Source organism: Ochotona princeps, chromosome 6 (genome assembly GCF_030435755.1).
Source record: "Ochotona princeps isolate mOchPri1 chromosome 6, mOchPri1.hap1, whole genome shotgun sequence".
Taxonomy (NCBI): domain Eukaryota; kingdom Metazoa; phylum Chordata; class Mammalia; order Lagomorpha; family Ochotonidae; genus Ochotona; species Ochotona princeps.
The window spans coordinates 81,477,633-81,502,231 of NC_080837.1; the positions used below are offsets into that span (position 1 = coordinate 81,477,633).

General features: G+C 46.3%; 1 protein-coding gene across 3 annotated transcripts in view; it reads right to left on the bottom strand.

Annotated features, from left to right (window-relative positions):
* Positions 1 to 3,618: 3,618 nt before the first annotated feature.
* Positions 3,619 to 24,599, bottom strand: part of LRRC28 (leucine rich repeat containing 28) — a 120,245-nt gene continuing 99,264 nt past the window's right edge. For all 3 annotated transcript variants that reach the window (XM_058666586.1, XM_036495549.2, XM_004593162.2), the window contains 3 exons: positions 16,152 to 16,327; positions 14,243 to 14,402; positions 3,619 to 3,853 (listed from right to left, as the gene is read on the bottom strand). In XM_058666586.1, coding sequence (XP_058522569.1) covers positions 3,781 to 3,853; positions 14,243 to 14,402; positions 16,152 to 16,327 — 409 coding nt within the window. In that variant the 3' untranslated portion in view covers positions 3,619 to 3,780. The remainder of the gene's footprint in view (positions 3,854 to 14,242; positions 14,403 to 16,151; positions 16,328 to 24,599) is intronic.

Genomic DNA, 24,599 nt, shown 5'->3' on the forward strand with positions numbered 1-24,599 from the left:
TTACTAGTTTTAAAACTTGGCCTTGGAAGTCCCTAGGGATTACAAAGTAGGTCTGTATTACCGGGAACATGACAGGCAGAACCTCAGAGGCAGCTGTGGTGGAGGCCTGTTCCCTCAGTCTGTGCACATGCAAAGTCATAAAGTGCAACAGCAAACAGGAAGCAGACCCACACCCAGCACACCTGATAAGCCAGAGCGCGAGGGTCTTAGTGTGCAGTACGTAAGTGGACAGATGTCTCCTACAGTCCTTGCTCTCCTGGCCCAGGAATGTCAGGTCACAGGTGGGGGCTCCTCATGGCCCAGGAGGGCCGGGTCATGGATAGGGGTTCCTCCTGGTCCAGGAAGGCTGGGTCACGGGTGGCAATTTCTCCTGATTCTGGAAGGCCGGGTCTCAGGTGGAGCTTGCTCCTGACTCAGGAAGGCAGGTTCGCAGGTGGGGGTTCCTCCAGGCCTAGAAAGGTCCAGGAAGGCCGAATCTCAGGTGGGGTTCCTCATTCTTCTCTGTCAGCCAACTGCCAGCTCCTTCTGTACACTGATGAGATTTTTAGAAGTGTGATTAAAATACAGATTAATAGAAGTTGTAACATTGTACCTGCATGAAGGAAGCATGCTAAAATGACTCCACGGGCACAAGAAGGCTCCTGTTGTGGTGCTGCCCTGGATTTTAAACCTTTCCGCTAACTTCAAGTGAACTTCATGCTGCAAACTCACCTGAACAGATTATACTTTCCAAGTACCCTTCCATGCAATACTGCTACTGCAGCAGGTATTTTCTATCTAACATAACTGTTGCTCAGCAGAACAACATATGCTCAAACAACTTTCTTTGCATTTTTCTGGAAAATTTTGGACAATTCAAATATGTAGCATGGAGGCCAGTGTAAGAGCTCAGTTAGCTAAGCTTCCATCTCCAAGTACCAGGATCCCATATGGGTGCCAGTTCGTGTCCCAGCTGCTCCATTTCCCAACCAGCTCCCTGTTTGTGGCCTGGGAAAGTGGTTGAGGATGGCCCAAAGCCATGGGACCCTGCACCCGTGTGGCAGACCTGGAGGAGGCTCCTGGCTTCAGTTCATCTCAGCTCTAGCCACTGTGGCCACTGGGGAGTGAACCAGCCAATGGAAGATCCACCTCTCCTCTCTGTAAGTCTGTCATTTCAAGAAAAATAGTTCTTGAAAATCCAAAACCAGAAAGTCAGCACATAGGGGAATTTTCCTCCTTGTAACAGCCAGAGATCAGGGGTGGTGTCTGTGGATTCACTAACATTTCCATACTGAACCGCACCAGGAAGACCACATTCTGAGTTCCATTCTCATCTGTAAAGCTCAGGTACTGCCGCCAGGGATGGAGGGGGAGGCGGCCTCTGCTCCCCTGCCCAGCCCCCTGCTGCTCTGTTAGCTGGAGAGAGGATGCCTGACTGGTGAGCACCTTTGCAAACTTTCCAAAAAACTGAAGCAAAATGCAAAACTTACTGCAAGGGGAATCTTGACTACTGAACTTCCACACATTTCACAGCTCCAGATGTGTGGCTGTCAAGAACGACGGGAGAAGATGGAGCGGCATTTTACTGGGACTTAGGCGCCAGGCAGCAGACATTTAGGTGTGTGGCATGTTTGTGAAGATTTATGCCACATTTCCCTCCTCCTTAACGCATGTAGGGGGTGATACTCCAACCTGACAACCACTCCAAAGTGCTGGCTTTCAGTGCAGTCCTTCCATTCCCGTTTGGCTCCAAAGCACAATGTCAAGGCTGAACAGGGGACGAGAGCGAGGGAGAGTGTGTGCATGCAGCCGGGGAACCTGGTGCTGTTCTGCCACCACCACTGCCCATGCAGGCCTTTCTGGGCAGCAGGCGGCAGGGGGACTAAAGCAATCACATGCTGGTCAGCAGACCAGGGAGGGCTTCTGGTGCTGCAAGAGGATGGCCTCACAGGAGCAGACAGCAACACACTATCAACCTGATTTATAGCTGGAAATTCTTTAAATTTTTCCACCTAGCAAAACTTCCTGCCCTGCCTCCCAGAACTCTGCATTCAAATTACAAACATGTTTTTTAAAAAACAGTCATTTTGGGCCCAGCGCAATGGCTCAACTGGTAATCCTACACCTGCTAGTGCTGGCATCCCATACAGGCTGCTTGCTCATGTCCCGGCTGCTCTATTTCCCAACCAGCTCCCTGCTTGTGGCCTGGGAAAGCAGACGAGGAGGGCCCAAAGCTTTGGGACTCTGCACTTGCATGGGAGACCTAGAGGGGGCTCCTGGCTTCGGATCAGCTCAGCTCCAGCCATTGCGGCCATTTGGGGAGTGAACCAGTGGATGGAAGATCTTTGTCTCTGTCTCTCCTTCTCTCCGTAAATATGCCTTGCCAATAAAAATAAATAAATATTGAAATAAAAAAGTCATTGGGCAGCCACCACCCAACGAGCAGCTGGCAGCACTCACCGTGACAACACCACCCGTGGAAGGCAGGGCAGTTGTGGGAGTCCTGCTTTTGGGAAGGGTTGCTGTCCCACACGTTCTGTTCTGAGATTTCCCGTAGGACTCCTAGGCTACCCTGGGACCTGCTGGAACGCAGGTGGACGGCAGTATGCCCAGTCAGCAGTTGGGACTCAGGTTGCACACCTCCCTGCACACCTGGCAGTTAAGCGAGTATGCAGGGGCTGTGCGTGGAGTCGGCCTGCAAGGACCTGGTGGCAGTGCCTGGAGCCTGGTTTTGGCGTGCAACAGAAGACCTTTAGTCTACGTTTAATCATAAACCCATCCAACAAGACATGGGAGAACTTAATCTGAGGTGTGCCTCCTCCTTTAGAGTTCAGAAGGTCTGGCTGTCAGCTGTGTAAGGCTTCAAAAGCAACTGGTCTGGCCCTGTCAAGGCAACTACAAGCAGGACTCGAAATTCACTAATCGACAGCAGCTTAATTATTAAATAGATAATTTTCTATGGCCTGTGAATGATGTTATAAATGGTCTCCCTGCCACCCCCTGCCTCCCATTATAAGGAAGACGTTTAGACAGAGAAAGAGGGCTCAGATCTTCTAAAGCTTTCAGTGTTTCTCAAATTCCTCTTTGGTACACAAAAACGCTTACAGAAAATTTCTACGATGCTCTTTCTGTAATCTCTTAAAAAAGTGTATTTCAATACAATCTACATTTCCGGTTTTCAGATGCTGGTCCGCTACAAGGCTGTGCCTGATTGTGGCTTTGCAGAGGGGGTGCACTTGGGGTCCTCGAGGGCCTCCCCCAGGCTCTCACTTGGCCACCAACCCAGAAAAGAGTTCAGAATCCAGGTGCTGGGCTCCGCTCAGTCTTTAAAACCTGGCACCCCTTTGTGGGAGGAAGCTGGTGGATAACCTCTTCGGGACAGAAGCCTCTGGGGAAGATGGAAGTCTCGCTGGAGGTTTGTGTGTGCAGAGTGAATCTGGCTGTCTGTTGGATGATAGCTCTGTAGGGAGCGGAGGGGTATTTGCTTCTGATTAGATTTGGGACACCTCATCCAAGCAAACAGCAAGCATGTGGGCGAGACACTGTGGGGATGAACAAACCACAGAAGACCCAGGCTTCTTCATCTGAGGGAGGATATATTCCAGCTTGGAGAAGGCTCAAGTCTTTTCGTTCGGAGGCCCCATCACAACAGTTCCACAGAGTTCTGCAGTGCCCACACTGGACAGAGCAGGGCGAGAGGGCCTGGTCCGGCCTGCCTGCAGTCTTCTGCCCCTGCTGAGGCGGCCGCAGTATAGAGCGCAGTGTGGAGCAGGCAGAGCCGCGGTGGCTGCGCAGGGCTTGTCAGCTCAGCAGGTGGAAAGTCTGCAGACACTGGCTGGAGCAGCAGTAAGCCACGAAGCTCACAGCTGTCCTCCTGCAAGGGGCGGGGAGAAAAGGACACCGTGAGTTCCAGATGCGAACTTCTAGACTCTTTCCACTGGAGCGTCTCATTCATTACTAAAGTAAAGCTCAGCCAACTGGTTGCGTAGCAGGACCAGACTGCAGTGTCTCCTTCTAAACTGGGCACTCGCAGCAGGCAAGTTCCCCAGTGGGGAGAGCACACACTCTCCCCAGGCTAGCGGGGAGGGAGGAATGAACCTTCTCCAAATTCCACCTGCCTGTTTACTAGAAGCACAACTGGAACCACCAGGACTGGACTGGGAGGTCTGCAGAGGCGGAGGGCAGGAAGCAGCTGCCTGGGAATGAGTACATGAGGACAGAAGGGTAACAGCCTCAGATCAGAACTTCATTTAGAGGCAAGAAAATATTCCAGCATCAAGTAGTTAATTTGAACAGATCTGTGGACACACTAGAAGCCAGCTGTACAATTTAAAGGATGAGCTGTATGAGTAAAACTATTAAAAATAGAGCTGGAAGGGCCCGGCGCCGTGGCCTAGCAGCTAAAGTCCTTGTCTTGAATGCCCCGGGATCCCACATGGGCACCGGTTCTAATCCCGGCAGCTCCACTTCCCATCCAGCTCCCTGCTTGTGGCCTGGGAAAGCAGTCGAGGACGGCCCAAAGCTTTGGGACCCTGTACCTATGTGGGAGACCCAGAAGAAGTTCCTGGTTCCCGGCTTTGGATTGGCGCAGCACCAGCCGTTGCGGCTCACTTGGGGAGTGAATCATCGGATGGAAGATCTTCCTCTCTGTCTCTCCTCCTCTCTGTATATCTGACTTTGTAATAAAATATATAAATCTTTAAAAAAAATAGAGCTGGAAGACAAAGAAGCAGATAAATTCATAATCAGAGCTAGAAACATTTAACAACCTACTCCCAGCAAGGGGCTCAACTATCAGCAGAATCGGGGAAGGTCCAGAGCTGAACATCACAATGAACCGTGGATCTGTGGCTGGACAACAGAGCAAAACCAGTTCTTAACAGCGAACTTCAAGACTATCTATATGTAGTTTTAAAAGAAGGATTCAAATCAACAGCCCAAACATCCACTAGGAAATCAGAGAACGAAGAACCATCAGTCCAAAGAAAGTCGAAGTCACCAAGTGTGCTTCTGACCGCGGTGGAAACAAACCAGAGATTAGCAACAGAAAGGTCAGGAAGGTTCAAAAACACAGAAAGGAAAGGACACGCTTCCTTGGTCTTATCTGATGCTCGGATCAAACACTGCACCAAACACTCCTGGGCTCTGAAATCAGTGAGGGAGGACAACCAGACACTTTCCATCTCTCTGTCTCGTGTAAGTAAAGATTTTGGAAAAAAGCCTCAGCTATGGGGCAGGTAGGCTGTTGGCCCAGAGATTAAGATCCTGTCACCTGCGACTCCCAGGTTCCTGCCGCTGCAGACCACTGAGACAGTGGTAATAACACAGCTAGTAGGGTTCCTGCTATCCACAGGAACATGAGGCTTTCCAGCTGCCTGCTGGGGTACCACTGCATGTGTTTGGGGAGTGAGTCACTGGATGGGAATTCTCACTTTCTATGCTTCCAATGGATACAATTTGTTTTAAAGATTTATTTTTATCAGTAAGGCAGATTTACAGAGAGGACAGAGAAAGATCTTCCATCTGCTGGTTCACACCTCAAGTGGCCTCAATGGCTGAGGCTGAGCCCATCCGAAGCCAGGAGCCAGACCTTCTTCTGGGTCTCCCACATTGCTGGAGTGTCCCAAGGCCCTGGGCCATCATCTACTGTCCTCCGAGGCCACAAGCATGGAGCTGGATGGGAAGTGGAGCAGCCAGGATACAAACCAGCACCCATATGGGATCTTGGTACTTGCAAGGGGATGATTTAGCCACTGGGCCACCACACTGGGCCCAACAGATACACATTTTACAAATATTTTTGGATATAGCTTCAGCATTGCTGAGAGAACTTTATAGCACTAAATGCCTCCATTTAGAAAACAAATATCTCAAATCAATAATCTAAGCTTATACGGCTGGCAGCGTGGCATGGCAGGTTAAGCTGCCCCTCACCGCTCCCCGCCCCTCCGCCACCCCTGCCCACAAGGTCAGCATCCCGTATGAGCACTGGTTTATGTCCTAGCACTCCACCTCTGACCCCTCCCCCTCTGCTAATGTGCCTGGGAAAGCAGCACAAGATGGCCCAAGCATTTGGGCCCTTGCCCCCCAAGCAGAGGTCCAGGCTCCTGGCTTTAGCTTGGTCCAGTCATTCGGGGAGTGAACCAGCAGGTGGAAGATCTCTTTCTTCTCTTCCCTTTTTTGTCTCTCCTTCTTCCTATAACTCTCTCTTTCAAATAAAATATAAAAAACAAAAACAAAACAAAAACCCCAATAACTGGTAAGGTGGGCAAAGACAAAAGGAGAGAAACTATAGCATTAGGGACGAGGTGGGTGACATCACAACAAAGCTTGTGATCTTTAAAGAGAAATGAGGGAGTACTATCAACAACTGCACACAGACGCATGTCCATTTAAAATAGACATTTAAAATAGTGTCTTTCATGGTCCCTCAGCAAGGTACTAACAACTCAGAAATGCATAAAAAGGATTTTGCAGTGTGATTTAATCGAAATTATTCTAGGTATTTTAGAGTCTGGGATAAAGTTTGAGAACCCGTATCATCTGTCATATAAGCAGGGTATTGAAGAAAAACCATATGGTCACTTCAGCAGACTCAGAAAAGGCATCTTACAAAACACAAATTCCACTCTCAGCAAGGTGTGCACTGAGCTCTTTGTCAGTCAGATGGAGAGAACGGGCCAAAGCCTCTCTGGCACTGTTGCACTCAGCTGTGGAAGGCCAATGTTTTCTTTCTCAGAATGGGAACAAGGAGGTCAAGTCTCACTACTTAGTCAACACAGGACAGGAAGTCCTAATCCCTGCAATAAAGCAAAGCAAAGAAATAAAAGGCATACAGATCGAAAGGAAGAAATAAAACAACTCCTCTGCAAGATGATATGGCCCAACTGTCCACATAGGAAATCTCAGGGAATCCGCAGACTCCCAGAACTGGTCAGCCAGTTTAGCAATCTTCCAGCACGTGAGGTTAATACACACATACCAAAGACATTTCCATACACTAACGACAAACATGAGGAAAATAAAAATAGAACAAAATAAATACCGCAGAAAGAAAGCCACTTTTTCTCCCAGGTCCCTTGAGTCCCATGGAGTTCCCAGCCAGAACCCCTCGGGAGCAAGCAGAGGACAGCTCATGTGGCCCTGCCACTTACCACGAGATCCTGGTGAGTGGCTCCTGTTTCTGACCCGGCCCAATTCTAGCTATTCTGGGTGTTCGAGGAGTGAATCAGTAGATGGACGATCTCTCTCTCTCTCTCTCTCTAGCTTTGCCTTCCAAATAAATGAAAAAATGCATTTAGAGAGTTAAATATTTGAGGCCCAGTGCAGTGTCATAACAAGCCAATCCTCCATCAGTGGCTCCAGCATTCCATACGGGCACAGGCTTGAGTCTCCGCTGCTCTACTTCTGATTCCACTCCCAGCGAATGGCCTGGAAAAGCCACGGAGGTGGCCCAAGGCCTTAGGCCTCTGCACTCACATGGGAGACCCAGAAGAAACTCGTGGCTTTCAGTTTTGGAGCAGCCCAGCTCTGGCCATTGTGGCCATCTGAGGAATGAACCAGTAGGAGGAAGCTCTCTCTGTCTCTCCCCGCCCCTCTGCAACTCTGGCTTTAAAGCAAAAATAATATATCTTTAAAAAATGCAACCACTTGGATATAAACTTAATAAAACAAGAACCTACATACGGAAAATCAGATGCTGATGAAAGCAATAAAAGGTTTAAATTAAATGAAAAAAATACTGTACTCATGAATCAGAACTCAAGCCAGAGATGTCAGTTCTCCACAAAGTGCTGCCTAGGTTAAATGCAATTCTGATAAAAACATCTCAACGGGAAACTTCTACAGGAAGTTTAATACAAAAGCACAGCCTTTACAGCTGCAGGAATCTTGAAAGGTGAATAATTCTACTTGATAGTAAGGCCTACAGTACAGTCATCGTAATAAACAAGACAGCTTGGTACCAGCTGACAGAAACAGAATGGTTTCATGACTGGGGGGAGGAAAGATTTCTGAGCACACGAACAGCACCAGCTTGGGTAAAGTTAACCTGGACAAAACTTAAAAAATGGTTTCCAAATGATATCTAAGAGAGTGAAAAATCAAGCATCGCTTTTAATATTTTTTTTATTTCAGGAGAATACATAAAATTTCAACTATTGCATTTCTCTAATTTCACACACACACACACACACACACTGAGAGCTTCTATCATGTGGTTCACTTCCCCAGTACCTGTAATGGCCAGAGCTGGGCTGGGATGCTGTCAGGACCTCAATCCAGGCACCCTGTATGTAGCATGGACCCAATTGCTTAAGGCAACCTCCCAAGGTCTGCATGAGCATGGAGCTCAGATGGGAACTGGGGGTAGGCACCAAAGCTAGGCATTCCTACATGGGACCCAAGTGTCTGAACCATGAGGCAGAACAGCTGCCTTTACTTCCAAGTTTTGAAAATTATACTTAGAAACTCAGTTCTCCTCTCAGTTCATCTACTCTATGATGTATATACATTTGTGAAATACCAAATGAAATGAACTTCAGACACAAAAAGATCTTAAATGTCAAGTGTACTTTTGGGGACTAACAAAATTTTTTATTTCTTAAGATTTATTTATTTGAAAGGCAGAATCCAAGGCAGAGGGAGAAAGAGACCTTGCATTCACTGGTTCACTCTCCACACAGCTGCAGCGACTGGGCAGGGTCTGGCAGAAGCCAGGAGTCTGCAGTTTTATTTGGGTTTCCCATGTCAGTGGCAGTGGCCCAAGCACTTGAATCTGCTGCTGATTTCCAAGGTGCTTTAGCAGGGAGCTGGATGGGAAGAGGAGTGACCAGGCGCTCACATAGGGTACCTGTGTGGCAGTTTAACCTCTATGTCACAACACCAGCCTGCTCCCTATTGGAGATAACTGTTACATGAAAATCATTCATAGAAAAGCTGCACTTCACATCACAACCATTGAGACTGGAAACGCAGGGCATCCAAGCAAAAGAGACATGTCCAGGAAGAGGTGGGCTTTACACGTACCGAAGCACGTTGTCTGCTAGATAACCATGGCCTGCCTCCCAGCTCAAGAGATGGGATGGATAACCCGGTTGTGTCGTGTCTGCATGGCAAAGAAATCCAAGGTGCATCTGCTTACCTGCTTCTGTGAGACTCATCTAACAACGTTCAGCCTCTGTTAGTGTCTTAGTCATTGGAATCACTAGAAACACCAATACATCAGCTGCCTTAAGAATTCATTTGCATTGGCTAAAGCCGTGATGGTGGAGAACTGTAGTACCACAGACACGAGAGTAGGGAGAAGCTATGGGTGAAGCAATGGGCCCTACTGTTCAGACAATGCTGCTGAATTCACCAAAGAATCCCAGACAAGACATGTGTTACACTGAAATCTTTGAGCATGTTTACAGGGAAGCAGAAGAAAGAGCATGTCAGCTTGTTTTTCAAATACAGAAATGCCACTGTTCAGAAAAGAACAAATCACAATGCTGTTGGCACATACTGGAGCCCATGAGTATCTTTACGTGTGTGTGTGTGTATGTGTCTTATCTCCTGCAAATGTGTTTCCTGATTTAAAAACAAAAAGCATATCTTTGACTCATGGAGAGATTCAAGCCAAAGAGTAACAACATTTGTAAGCCACAGCTGCAAAGATGAACTCCCCCGCCTGTGGACAGAGTCACTTAGGAAGAATAAGCTATATCATACTTTATCTGCTTCTTAATATTGATGCTCACAGTGACTATGTCCCACGCAGGAGTCTGTGTGCTGCAGCTGAGGCTTAAATGCCAGGGAGAGCCTGGAGGCTATTTCAAAAAAGTTGGTGGAAAACTGAACTAGAAGCTATTAATTTTGGTACAAAAAATGAACTTATGAATAGTTTTTTCATAATATACATCTTCAAGAACTTTTTGAAGTGCTATTATCTGCATGCATTTCAGTTTTTTTTTTGGGGGGGTTGTAAAATGAACTTATTTTTGATTCCATTCTCCAAGAACTTTTTGATGTCTACTTGTGAATAGGAAAATAATGAGTCAATCAGAATTCCCTAGTACTAAGTGTGGCACAAAGCAGATGGCCACTCACCATCAAGAACAACTTACTTACATTTCTATAAGAACATCTAACCTGTAGGAAACTTCATGCTGCTTTTCAGAGGGTGCCCATGACTAGATTTCTGCTGAAATTGTAGAAAACCTCCCAAATATGCAAGTAATACCAGTAATAGTACAGAACAAGGTTAATAGCCACAGATGAACAAACCTGAAACGTGGTGTAAGGACCAGAGGGCAGAGAGTACTAAAGAAATAACTGCTGGGGAAGAGTGAAAGGGAGTCCACACTGCTCCCTTGGCCCATGGTGGTTGGGGTGGGCAGGGGAGCCTTGCCATCTGGTACATCTGTAATCACTCCAGTCTGGAAGACAAGGATCCCCAAAGCAGTGAGCTATGCAAATACAGAGAGATATTTTTAAAACTCAAACAGCACAAGAGGCAAAGTTTAACTCTGTGTTGTGCCATCACACTTGGCCCAGCTCAAGATGTCTTCAGAGATTCAGTGGAAGAGACTTTGGGGCTAAGTGGTGAAGGGGCAGCCTTGCCCAGCCCTGTTGCTGAGTGATAATCTGAGGGAATTACAAAGAAAAAGCAATCAGATCTTCAGGGATTTGGATTTTCCCAGCCTATTTATATGAAAAACACAAGGCTGTGAAGGCAGTGGAGGTGTGGGCAACTGGGGCTGGAATTGGGGTGGGGGTCTCAGCAGCCATTTCAGGCGAGATGCTGCCAGTGCGGACTGAACAGGGCAGACACAGATGAAGAAAGGGGTCAGACCATGACCCGCCAGGATGGGCACACAGAGCTGACATGCATTATCCTCACGGGGGAGGAAGAGCCAGCCTGGGGGTGGGCCGAGGGGTGCGGAGCACAGAGCCTGGAATCAAGCGACTTGTGCTCTATCCCAGCCTCCAGCGAGGGTCAGACGGCTGGCTCTAAGGATTTGCCCTAAGTTCTGAGCGCAGCACTTCCAAAGGACTGGAGCTGAGGAGGGAGCAGTGGGAGCCCTGAACTGCAGGGATGAGTGTATTACTTTCTGAAGCAGGAGCCATCATGAAGAGCCCCTAGCTGGGGAGAGGTTGGGGGGTCTGATTCCAGTTCAGGGAAGGGGTGTGAGCGCGGGTGTGTCATAGGACTCTCATGTTGCCGTCCCTGAAGAAGCAACAGTGTGCTGCTGTGGGCAATCTCCACAGACGCTGGTACGAAGAGCACCGAGTGACCACACTGTACAGGAGGGGTTCTCTGTTTCTCTCGTCTGAGACAAGGAGACTGAATTAGACTAGTGACAAACAATCCCCTTACTTGAACTTCCCCAGTTTAATAGATGGACAATAAATCTTGGGACTGAAAAATTCACTACGCCTGTAGGATCAGAAGTCATGAATATTCAAGTCATTCTTCCCTGCTGTGTATATGCAAAAATGTTGGGTATTTATTGTTGAGGCAGAAATACTGTGCTTTCTCTCTCCTTTGCTCTGTATTAAACTTAGGTTGAAACTAACACTTCATGGAATTCGCTTAGAGTAATATTCACATGCTCTCCTTGAAAACAATGCCAGATGACGCTACTGAATTAAATGTTGGATGACACAGTGTATTATTTTTTAATAAGCAATGCTGACTGAATTCTTTAGGTAGCTTGAAATATTACCATGGCTGCTTAGAGTTTACAATACCTTAAATACTCGGAGTGTGTATTTTACAAGGCAGTTAGAACACTGCATGGAACCAGCATCCCGTGTCGCAGTGACAGGTTCAGGTCTGCTCCGGCACACGCTGGGAAGCCGCAGGGTGGCTAGGTGCCTGAGGCCACCTTCTCTACAGGGGAGGTCCAGGCTGAGTCACTGGCTCCTTGTTTTGGCCTGATCCTGTCCATGTGTTATAGGCACTTAAGGAGTGAACCAGAGGATAGACGATGGATCGATCAATTTTTTGCTTTTCAAATGTATAAAAAATTAATTAAAATTTAAAAAATATTGATTCTGCTTCCAGCAACAAGCTACTGGAGATTCAAGGACTTGGTTTTTCAATTATGGGAGAAAGTTGCTCTAAAGACCATGGCAGAAACTGCAGTCAGCACTTATAATACAATCTCCATGGCAACCTGGGAAGGCACAGTCTGGTGGATGAAATGAAAACCACAAAGTCAGCCTCAGACCCCCACATTAACTTTCCACAGAAAGCCACGTCGCTATCTTGGCCACTCTGGCACAGGACACTTTTTACTTAATTAGCACTGTGCATTCACGGACCGACACAATGTCAAGTTACGGCAGGGAAGCAGGTGGCAGTCAACAGGGAAAGCGCACGCTGAATACATCTTTGAATTTCATCCAAAGTTGGGCCTGGCACCATGGTCTAAGTGGCTGAATCCTCACCTTGCATGTGCTGGGATCCCATATGGACGCCAATTTGTGTCCCGGCTGCTCCACTTCCCATCCAGCTCCCTGCTATGGCATGGGAGGGCAGTAGAGGTTAGCCCAAGAGTTTGAGACCCTGCACCCGTGTGGGAGACCCAGAAGAGGCTCCTGGCTCCTGGCTTAGGGTTAGCTCAGCTTTGGCCATTATGGCTATTTAGGGGGTGAACCAGCTGACGGAAGATCTTTCTGTCTCTCTGCACATCTGCCTTTCCAGCAAAAAGAAGTAAATATTTAAAGAAATTTCACCCAAAGTTAGTGTCTTCATTTAATGAGCCTATTCCATTGTCATCAACAAATGACACAGTAACAAGACAGTTGATTTTTTAACTGGAGATTCAGAGACTGAGTGAACTGTTTCATTTCCATTTCCATTTTTACAGTAAGGATATATCTGCTACAGGAAGTTGCACAGGAACAATGCACAAGAATTTTAACTGCAGTTTAAATGAAGTAAGATTGTCCTCTGGTGATCCCTTGTCAATATCAAGGTCATCTGCTAAAAACACACCAAAATTAAGGCATTCATGGCCTCCACACTACAGAGCAGACACGACAGGCTGCCAGGCGCTGTCCGGGGCTCCTCATAGCGGCCACAGCAAGTGGGTGTTACCAGTACTGTCACGTTCAGAGATGTCCAGTAACTCCCTCGGCTCTCCAGGGGAGGGGTTGGAGTCAGGGCCCGATCACTATGTGCAACTACTGCACATAGATATGACCATTGCATTGCTAACTCTGTTTGTGTAGGAAATGTACTTAGAAACTGGCTTAGCCCTTTTGTCTATAATTTAAATGCAATTCCCCTCAATCTGACAATTCCCCAAAATTCAGCTATCTGATCACCAGAGATTAGAAGTAGCAAATTAGCAAGGTTTGGAGCAGGACTCCTGTAAGTGGAAACTGTGAACAATACTGGGCAAGGAGACAGGGAATGAAAACAATACGAAACAGGACCATCCAGAACAAGAAAAAGCTACACACAGCCGGGGGAGGCTGGGGAGGGAGACGCCAGTGCTAACGGCATTTGGTGCATTTCTATGCCAGCATTTGCCTTCACCACAGCCCTGACACAGGCTGCACGCAGCTTGGTAGCTGAGAGATGTTCACAGCTCGCCCACGCTCTCACGGAGCCAGGCCTGCAGCCCGCCTGGGCTGTGTTCTCACCACACCACACTGCCACTCCAACAAAAGTTCAGTTGTGATGGGAGACGTTTCTGTTTCAATGATTACAACACGAATTTCCCTGGCAGCAAGGACAGGCAGGAGGTGTCATGTCACTGCAGGACCCCACATTTGATGGGTAAGTGAAGAGCCATAGCATTTTATTGTTATTATTTTCACTTAGTGAACATTCTTAGCAAATTCAAGGCACTGCGCCAAGAAACAGAGTGGCATGAGAATGCCATTTGGAAGGTGACAAATTGAAAACAGAAACACAGGTATTTATGCAAGTGCACATGTACACACACACACACACACACACACACCCAAGTCACTCTTTCAGTCACTCATGTCGATTAACCAGAAGAACAGAGCTTGTCCCAGGACATAATTTTTTTTCTTGTATTTCTTATTGTCTAAAAGTTATTGAGAACCTGGAAACAGCTGGAAAACATTCTCACCAATAAGAATGACTTGGGACAAGACATGCAATAGGAGTTTTCCACAAAGGACAGCGTTTCTATGGCAGTGAAACGTGATTTCATTTAGCTCAATCTCAGGCAGCAGTTATGAGCCCGGAAAGTCACTTACTTTCTAACTCGCGTGTGACCCACTTAGGCATGCTCACCCTTGGTGCAGGCCAGCCATGGGCGTCTCTCTCAAGGGAAAGAGCTTGGGGTAGACGATGGTGAACATGGGCTCACTGCACCGGTGACAGTGCCCGAGGGGGCAGTGCAGCAGCTCCAGCAGGCTTTTGGGTAACGAGATCGGAGACAGAAAGTTCAAATCTGGAAAACAAAGGCACATCACACACGGAGTTAAAAAGACCATGATTCCTTCAAGTCGGCTTCTCAGAAGTTTTCCCTTTAACCAGGTAAGCACTGTTTGCCCATGTGCTTCATGTTGAAAATGCCAATGGGCACTTGAGGATTTGCATCTAATATTATTTGGAAATGATGGATTATTATTTTTTTGCATTTTGATACTAACGGAAAATGCAATCTACCTTTAAATGGTAACCCAACCAGAAGCACTGGCAAGGAAAGATCAAGTATGAAGATTGGAAAGTCATCAATTTGCCCAGAGTCCGAGAACTGGAACAGGCCTGGGACCGAAGGCTGAATCTGACTTTTACTCAGGTCTCTCCACAGTCACTGGGCAACTAGGTAGTCGGACATCAACCCCGGCTAGGTCATGTTCACTGAAAGCAACAAGCAAGACATGAAGATGAAAACCACTGCAAGCGAGTACAGCAGGCCTCTCCTCCACAGCCGGCAGCGCTCATTTATGCTGGGTTTCTATGAGTATCAACCTCCAGCAGAGAGAATGTTCCCGATGACACGAATAAGAAAACTTCTCCACTCGCCTTTGGGAGGGAAATACAAATGAGCTTCTTGCTTTTTCTATTTGTCCTGACTAATCCATCAATAACCACTTGGGAAAACACGGTTCACTGGTGGGTGAGAAAACGTGTTTTTCTGTTTTTTTGTTTTAGAAAACAACTTAGCTTTGTACTAGACATTCCTGGAGGGTTAACATTAATTCTTTTTATGTGGATTTTCTCTCTCCTCTCTTAAGTAGACAAACATTTCACAGCTTTAAAAACACCTGAAATATATTTTTCTGATTAGCAGTGTCTAGTTTTTTCTTTAAGTCTTGCAGATCTATACACCAGCAGCTGACACATCCTCTCCAACAACGAGCTGGCGTGTGCCGAGAATGCGGCTCCTGGAGGACCTCTCTCCACGTTCTCGGATGTGAGCAGGCAGCAGAGACTCTGGGCATTCGGGAAGTGAACCAGGAAATAAGCACTCTCTTTTTCTCTCTGCGGCAGCATGTACCGTGGTGCCAAGGAGATCTTTCCAATGTTTTCTTGACAGGCACCTTTCAGCTTAACCAAAGCCCCATCCTCTGATCTCCTTCCATTTTCATCCACCCTCCGATGTGAACAAAGACTGTATTTTAAGGAATCCTCTTTATTTCTGTGCAGGTTGATAAAGGAATCAGGACTGTCAAAATACTAACATGTTTTCTCTTTTGTGCAAGCACTAATGCCACTTGAAGCTGGTACAAGTGGCAAACTGTGTTACGTGTATTTTGCCATATTAAGAATTTTTTTTTAAACAACGACAGACAGACAACACTAAGCACCAGCTTTATTCAAGGGTGGTGTCTGGCACATCAGTTAAATCGTTCCTTGTGAGGTTGACAGCCACCATCACAGTCACTGGTTTGGAGTTCCAGCTCTGCTCCTGATGCAGCTTCCTGCCAACACTCCCTGGAGTCAACAGTGATGGCTCAAGAACTGAGGTTCCTGCCGCTCCTGTGGGAGACCTGGCTGGCTGAGTTCCAGACTCCCTGTCTTAGACCGGGCCCAGCCCCAGGTACTGGGGACATTTGGGAAGTGAGCCAGGAAATAAGCACTCTCTTTTTCTCTCTCTGCCTTTTAAGTAACATATACACGCAAACACACACTACCACACGCATAGACACACACACGCACACACACCAGCCAAAGGGAGGAGAAGCCCGCGTACCTTTCAGGAGAGTGTGGCAGGTGTGGTGCAGCCTCCTCATGGCCAGCTCCTGCAGCGGCAGGACACGGTCACTCGCAGTCCCTATGGCCTTCACCTCGGTAGGGAGGAACACGGTCAGCTCCCCAGAGGAAAAAGAAAGAAGCTTCACCTCGGGGATGTGGAGAGGGGCACCGCAGCTGGGGATGACACACACCACAGTGGCATGAGGGATGCATCAAGCCCAGTGTTAACTCGAACCCTCAGCTGTACGCCTCAGCCCAGCTCTGTTCATAGTGCCCAGTGACACCTGAGCTCCTTGGAAAGCTCAGCTGGGGACCTGCCATTCCACCTCAGTCCCCCTGAAGGGCCTGGTTCTGTCAGCACGGCTAGACTCTGGGGGCTCTGCCTTCATGGGTTCCACACCATGTGCTGGGCAGCCTCTATTTGTGCTCACTCACTGCACAATTTTCCTCAAATGCCTTGTGCCCAGGACAGGACAGGGCAGGGAGTGAGGACTTGTTACTGTACCACGAGGGAGAGGTTTCCAAGGAGGTGCCATCTGCGCCCATACCTTGCAGGGAGAAGAGCTGGGGAGCGGGCCAAGGAACTGAGAGCTGAGACAGTCTAAGGTGACTGCAATCTGCAGGAAGGAGCCTAGGGGGAGAGGAAGCCCAGAGAGAGGACCCCAGGCCCCTGGGCAGGGACCTGCAGGAAAGGCCATCACAGCTGCGTGAGGATACTGCCGAGGTCTGCAGGAAGAACCACTGGGCCCCAACCACAGCTTGACAGGCCTGCGGGGAGCGCCCATACACACGCCCCGACTTGAACCTCATAGCTCGAGGGGCACTGAGGAGTCCAACGGAAGGGTCGTAGGACTGCAGTGGGAACTGATCAGTGCCACCCCGAGTACCACCCCAATCCTACCTAACTAATCTGAAAAGCTACGCCTGGAAACATCAAACTGTGCTTGAGTAGCCTAACTGCGTAACAGAAGATGGACTGAGAGTAGTTCTAGGAACACAAAATGTCCATCACTCATCATGTACGATTCACACTGCCTAGCAGCCAATAATTTCCCAGTTGGCCAACAGGCAGAAAAAGATAATCTGTAACGAGAACAACCACGCAATTAATCAATCAAAAACCGATGTAGATGCTAGAACTGATAGAAAAGCCATGGTAGTAATTATTGTAATCACTACTAGATAGATGAAAGACAATATTACATACTTGGCTTTCACCTAAAGAAACAAGAATAAGGAGCAAATTCAGCCAAAAATAAACCAAACAGGGTAAACAACGAGGAACATCAAAAAAATCATTGAGTTAGAAAACAGGAAAACCACAGAGAAAAATCAACGAACAAAAACAAAAGTTGGATCTTAACAAGGTCAATAAAAATGGATAACCTCTAGAAAGACTAATCAGAGAGGGGCACAAATTACCATTATCCAGAACAGAAAGTGACAGCATCCGGATTCTGGGGTAACGGATAGGTAACATGTAATTTCATGCTAACACAAAGTCCTTGAAAGAGACAAATTACTAAAACTTATTCAAGAAATACATACACTCAATAACTCCAGACCTTGTAAAAAAGAAATTGAATCTGGAGATGAAATTTTTTCCACCTAGAAAATTTCAGACTTAGATGGCTTTAGTGGTGCATTCTACCAACATCTAAAGAAATGTTGCATAGAAACTCTTCTATGAAATTGCAAATGTTGGCATACTTCCCAGATGTTTCTCAATCCATTCCAATAATCCAGTATTATCTCAGTACTCAGGCCAGACAAAAATGTTGCAAGAGAAACCTGATTAATAGAACTGGAAAAAGTATAAACAACATTTTAACAAACTGAATTCAACTATGTATAAAATCACTATAGACAAAGATTATTTTGTTAATACAAGATTGCATTAACATTAGAATACAAATGTAACTCACTGTATGAACAACCTGAAAAAGAAAATCCATATAATTATCTGAGTAGGTATCAGAAAAGCTTCTAACACATTTCGATATTTGTTCCTAATGCTAAACTTTCTGTAAACCAGTAACAGAGGATTTACTCATCTAATCACAGCAATCTGGACAACGAGCAGTTGCAATAACTTCCTGCTGGAAGGCTGAGTTTAGCCGTGTGACAAATACATTTGTTCGCATCACTACTACTTAACACTCTACTGGAGCCTTTATTCAATCCATTGCAATAAAACAAGAAAAAGAGATAAAAAGCAACTAGATCTGGAAGGAAGAAATAAAGCTGTCTTTATCCACAAAAGATACGATTGTGTGTATAGAAAATTCAATGGAGTCAACGAAAAAAACCACTAGACTTAGCAAATGAGTTTGGCAAGGTTGCAAGACACAAGACCAATATTCAAAGTCATTTTTACTTCTACATTGTAGCAACAAATACAAGTGGGAAAATGTAAAAATAACCACAATTGTACAATAAATGTAAAATAGGAATAAATTTGATTAAAAAGTTCAAGACCTATATACTGAAAACCACAATATGCTGCTAAGAAATAAAAAGGCATTTACTGCTAGAATGGGTTAGAAGACACAGTTCTCCCCATATTGATTTATAAATTACACATCCAAAAGCATAATTAAAAAAAAATATACAGGGCCTGGCGGCGTGGCCTAGCGGCTAAAGTCCTCGCCTTGAAAGCCCCGGGATCCCATATGGCGCCGGTTCTAATCCCATCCAGCTCCCTGCTTGTGGCCTGGGAAAGCAGTCGAGGACGGCCCAAAGATTTGGGACCCTGCACCCGTGTGGGAGACCCGGAAGAGGTTCCAGGTTCCCGGCTTCGGATTGGTGCGCATCGGCCCGTTGCGGCTCACTTGGGGAGTGAATCATCGGATGGAAGATCTTCCTCTCTGTCTCTCCTCCTCTGTGTATATCTGGCTGTAATAAAATGAATAAATCTTAAAAAAATATATACAATAAAGCCTGATTAAAAGACCATTAACTAAATGGAGAAAATCTATGGCACATCCAGATAATGGAATGTTATGGGGTACAGCCAGTGACAGCCAGCACCCATTGACAGTGGGCTAAGAAGTTGATTAGTGCTCATTGAGCTGGGCAGGAATAGGAACTGGGCTTGTGGCTAAAAACACCTAGACTAATTGAGACTAATTGGACTAATCTGTACCCAATATTTTGGCTAAATTAGGACGCGGGGCGGGGGTGGGGTATATAAGGAGAGGTGAAGGAGCAATAAAGCGAGACTTCGCAGAGACTTCTACCATCACTGGTCTCCTGTTGGTGCTTCATCCCTAGAGACTCTCCCTGTCCACATTACTGGCTCTGCTGGTCGGAGCAATCATGGTCCCTGTGTACTGCTTAGATGGGACAATGGATATAGTAATGTTGTTTCTTGTTTGTGTAATATCAGGAGTTCCAGGAGAGGTGAGATCTGGCAGTGATGGGATGTGGGCAGAAAAGCCAGGGAAAAGTGAATGTCTGCAGCTTTGCAAGTGTGTCCAGGATATTCATTGCATGTCTTTTAGGATAACTTATATTGTTGGGGAAGCTGGGACATAGGTCTTCAGCTTAACGGATGGACTTAGGATAATGGCCATTTGTTCCCCTTTTGGATTATGTTTGGTTGCATTATGATTGGTTGGACTGCCATATGGACTTGTGATTTGCTATTTCTAATATGTTCTATTATCACCAAGCTTGGTTAATAAAGACTCCTTAATAAAGACTCCTTAGACATGTCTGGAGTGATCTTGCTCACACTCCGTAACAGGAATACAACTTAGCAATAAAAAGAATGCTACCACACAGATGAATATTCCTGTTATGTTGAGAGACTAAAGCCTCTTTTAAAAAGAGCATATATTATTTGGTTCATTCATAATATCTCTAGAAAACAAAGGCTGATCTGGAGGGACAAATGCCAGAAGACGGGGTGAGTGTCAAAGAGGACTTCAATGCACATGTCTGCTGCAGTGATGATCAGGCTATAACCCATCAGCTTTCAGACCTCAAGCATGTGCAGCTACACATCGACATAGTCCTTCGTGAAAATACTATAAAAAAGCAAAGCAAAAGTCAATACACAAAAGTAGGATATTAATAAACCTAAAAGATGAAACAGAGTAGAAAGGATATGTAAAATGAAAACCTGATTCATTAGAGAAAAATCCCACTGCCCTCAAACCCACGGCACTGGAACAATAAAAGACTAAAACTACAGAAAGGAGACAGACTAGAAGATTCATAAAGGAAGTGATGGCAAACCTGTAACAGCAGCCACATGAAGACAATAGAAAAAGCAATAATCTGCTTTATGGGCTCAGAGAACATTCTGGAAAATTATACAGCCGGGATCTTAAAAAAAACAAAGAGGGCTGAAAGCTGGGGGGAACATTGGTTTTGGGGGTTGAATCTTTCTACTAGGTGTCTGTCGACTGCTCAAAGGACTGAGAGTTGAGTGGCCTTCTCAGAGCTGGAGGGACAGTGGTTTCCAGAGCCCACATGGCAAGGTTGCAGACAGGTGTAACAGGGGCCATCTTGGGATGGCCAACTTGGAGTTATCTCCATCTCAGGCACTGGGGTAGTCACTGCCAGTAACTGCAAACTGCCCTGTGGACTGGGCTAGGAGGTCTGCATAAGTCAGATGAGTCACAGGATAGAGCAAGATCTCAGTGACCCCAACAGGGACAACCGCTGGGACATAACAGCCCAGCAAGAAACAGTTAGACAGGCAGTGCCAGCAGACGGCAGCCACTGTCTCTGGAATTCAGGAGGTGTGAGGAAGTCAGGCAGAAACGTGACAATGCTTGGGGAGTTTCCGGGAGCTCTGATCACAGTGTTTGTTCAAGGACAGAGCACTTCAAACATCTGCACGTGGCTCCCCAACAGGACAACTGCATCCCAGAGTGTGATTATTTAGGGAAACAGGTCTCTATCAAATCAAATTTTGGAAAATGTTTTATTTTCTGTGTCATCTTGGTATGGCCAAAGTGCCCAGATATTTGGTCACTTACTGGTCTAGGTATCACTGTGACATTAACACTTAAATCAGTAGAGCTGAGTGAAGCTAATTCGGCTCTCCACAGTGTGGGTGGGCCCTGTGCAGTCAGTTGAAGGCCTTCTGTGCAACAGATGAGGTGCCGGGAAGAGGGGACTCTGCCTCCAGGCTGCCTGTGGACTGAACTGCAGCACCAATGACTGGGAATGAGCATAGGGCTGAGAAAGGGGAGGTCGGACTCTCCCTATTGTGCTCCTGGCTTCTAATAATTAAAAAGACAGGTGTCTGACTAAACCATGGAAAAGGCTCACATTATCAAGTAAGTGGCTCCCCGTTTTATGTAAAGTCTAATTTCCCTTGAATAGTTCTTTAACAGAAGTTCCCACCCTTCGCCACTGCATATAAAGTTAATTAGATTCATTTAAAGATTCTCTTATTAAATGCCTCTGTGTTTAACACTAGAGAAGGTGTGGCAGTTGGTGAAGTCAGGCTGTGGTGGAAGTGTTCATTGGACAGGGCCCTCTCAGCTGTCCCAAGGGCAGCTTCTCTGGAGTAACATGGGGCACTCGTCCCTGCTCAATTGTCTGTGGATACACGGGAGTACAGCTGTGATTCCGCACCCAGGAGAAGAAGCAGGCAGTGAGCCCACCAGAGGGGCAACAGAACAATGGCACCACTATACCAGCACCTTGTTTCCTGATCCCTGGCTAGTTCATCCGTTCCAGCTTCAATTTCTTCACTTCCAAAATGGGGACAAACAGCACAAGTCAAGCTGGCAGGCTTTGCGCAGTAAAGCAGGAATGTCCATGAGCACCGTGCCTGGTCCACGGCAGGTGTGAGGTGGTGTCTGCAGGCATGCTTCCTTCTTACTATTAACTGCTAGTACATATTTGAGGTTAGAGTGGTGACATGCCAGGAGCTGGGGACCTTATGAACATAGACTCAGCTCTGTGGGTACAGGGCACACAGAGTCAGACAGACAGATGGTCTCATTGGTTAGCAAGCCAGGCACATGGAAGGAAATGGCAAATGAGAAAGTCTGGAGAGGCCCCTGCCATGAGCAGTGGGAACAGGCAGGCATCGCTCCTCTCAAACAGCAGCCACAAGGCAGAGAACCGTCAGCAAAGGCAGAGGAAGCCAGGCCCTGCTTCTGTTCACAACACAGCGGAGGAACCATCAGCTAGTGAGTCCAAAGCCTTGAGAACCTCTGGTTTTTAACTCAGCAGTTTTTGTAAACCCTCAACTGAGTTATTAAAATGAGTCAAAATCTTACAAATGCTACTATCTTTGGCTTAGTAGATTTATATTCTACTTATAATACAATCTACAACTACCAGACAATTTCCTTTCAAATCAGTATTTTTAGAAGTGCCAAATAACATTAGTTAGCTCCCTATAAGCTAAACGGTGACATCTTCTCGCCCCTGAGATTTTGATGTATGTATACACTGTAACTCGCATGTGATTTAGCAAGTTAACTCTTATGTATTTCTACAATCATTGCACCTAGCAATGTGTCAACAGTAAAGATTCGGCTTAAATTCCCTTACTGAACACTCTAGAAGAACCAGCTTTTATCCTTCCAAAAGGGCACTGTGTATCTGTCCACTTGCTCTGGACTGTGGAAATCAGAAAAAAAAATTCAGCTTAAACTACGAGGAAAAGTCAAGGGGAGAAGCGGGTATGGAGAGAAGGCCCTGGGAGATGAGGCTGTGCCTGGAATTCAGAGGCCAGTGGCAAGCAGGGTTGTTGAGGCTTGGAGTGTTAATGTTGCTTTCATTCTGGAAGGGGATTTTGCCGGATGTGTAATTCTGATTTGGAATTTGACTGTTTTCTGGTCTCCTTCAAGGTTTCCGAGGAGAAGTGAACAGTCTCTTGAACTGTTCCCTTGTGATGGGTCCTTCTTCTTTGGCTGCTTTCCAAATGTTCTCACTTGTTTTTCAGCAGCCATCACCTTCATCCTGCTGAGGGCTCAGGGAGCTGCCTGGGGACGGGACCTGATGCAATGGCCTTTTTCCTGACACTGTTCACGCTGCTGGCTGGACTCCAGTCGCACACTCTGCCCCTCCACTTGTTTCTACCACCATTGCTGTTCTCTATCTTTTCTCTCTCTGTGATCTTCAGATTGGATCACTTCTACAGATCCTCCTCCAAGTTCAACTGACTTCTGCTTATTTATACCCGGTTTGCCTTTATGTTCATCAAACATTTTATTCTAAACACTGTATTTTTAATTTTATAATTTCCATTTTTTAAAAAATAAAGACTTATTTGCTTATTTGAAAGGCAGAGTTACAGCAAGAGAGGAAGACACACACACACACACTCACGAGGAGGGGAGAGAGGGAGACAGGGAGACAGGGAGAGAGAATAAGTAACCCATGTTTCATGTGCTGGTTCACTCCCTAAAAGGCTGTAATAGCCGGGCTGGGCCAGGCCAAAACCAAGAGCCTGGAACTCTATCCAGGTCTCCCAGGTGGGTGCAGGGGTCCAAGCACTTGGGCCATCTTCCACTGCTTCCACATTAGCAAGGAGCTGGGATCCACGTTCATATGGGATGCTGCCATCGCAGACAGCAACTGAACCAGCTGCACCACCACACGGACTCCATGTCTTCTCTTCTTTGTGAATCTGTTTTTCTTTGTTGAGAACAATTATAACAGTTGCTTTAAAATCTTTGCCAATTCCAACACTTTGGGTCATTTCAGGTTTGTTTCCGCTGATCTTTTCTCTGGAGAATGGCTCACATTTTCTGGTACTATAAATGCCATGTAATTCTCAGCTGTATCCTGCATGCTGTGAAAATTATATTGGTGATGCTCTGGAGTATTAATATTTTTGTTTTCACATGTAATTAAATTTTCTTGAACCAAGCTGCAAACTCTTCTGAGTGACAGCTCACGTCACACTTCAGTTCCTGCACTGTGGCTAAGCTGCTTTGGGCTTCCCCCATGGAACTGCCTACATACAGTATTAGTTGGATCTGGGTGAACAAGCAGCCCCACCTAGAAACGAACTGTGAGCAGTAAGGCATTGGTAGTGTACTAGTTTGACTCACAATGTAGCATGTCTTTCTCCTGCAAAAAATTCTATTACCTTCATTACCTACATTAACAAACCATTAGTGAGTCATTAAATTAAATTGCTCCCGAATCCAGGTACAACTGCTTATTTACACACTCACACATACATAAAGGCGAGGCACTGCTTTGCTTTTCTTCTTCTCACTAGATAACTGGAAAAATAACACTCAGATATGGTCACTTTCACCATTAGGTACTCCTGAGTATGCCATCATGCCAATTACTACTTCCTAAAGCTCTGACTTGGAATGATACAATGTAGAACTGAAGACATTCATTTCTGTAACAACAGCAACAAACACAGGGAAACAAAGAATAACACTTTCCAGTGAAGCTAGAAGAGGGTGTAGAGGCAACGAAACTGTGACAGGCAGCAACCATGATGGCT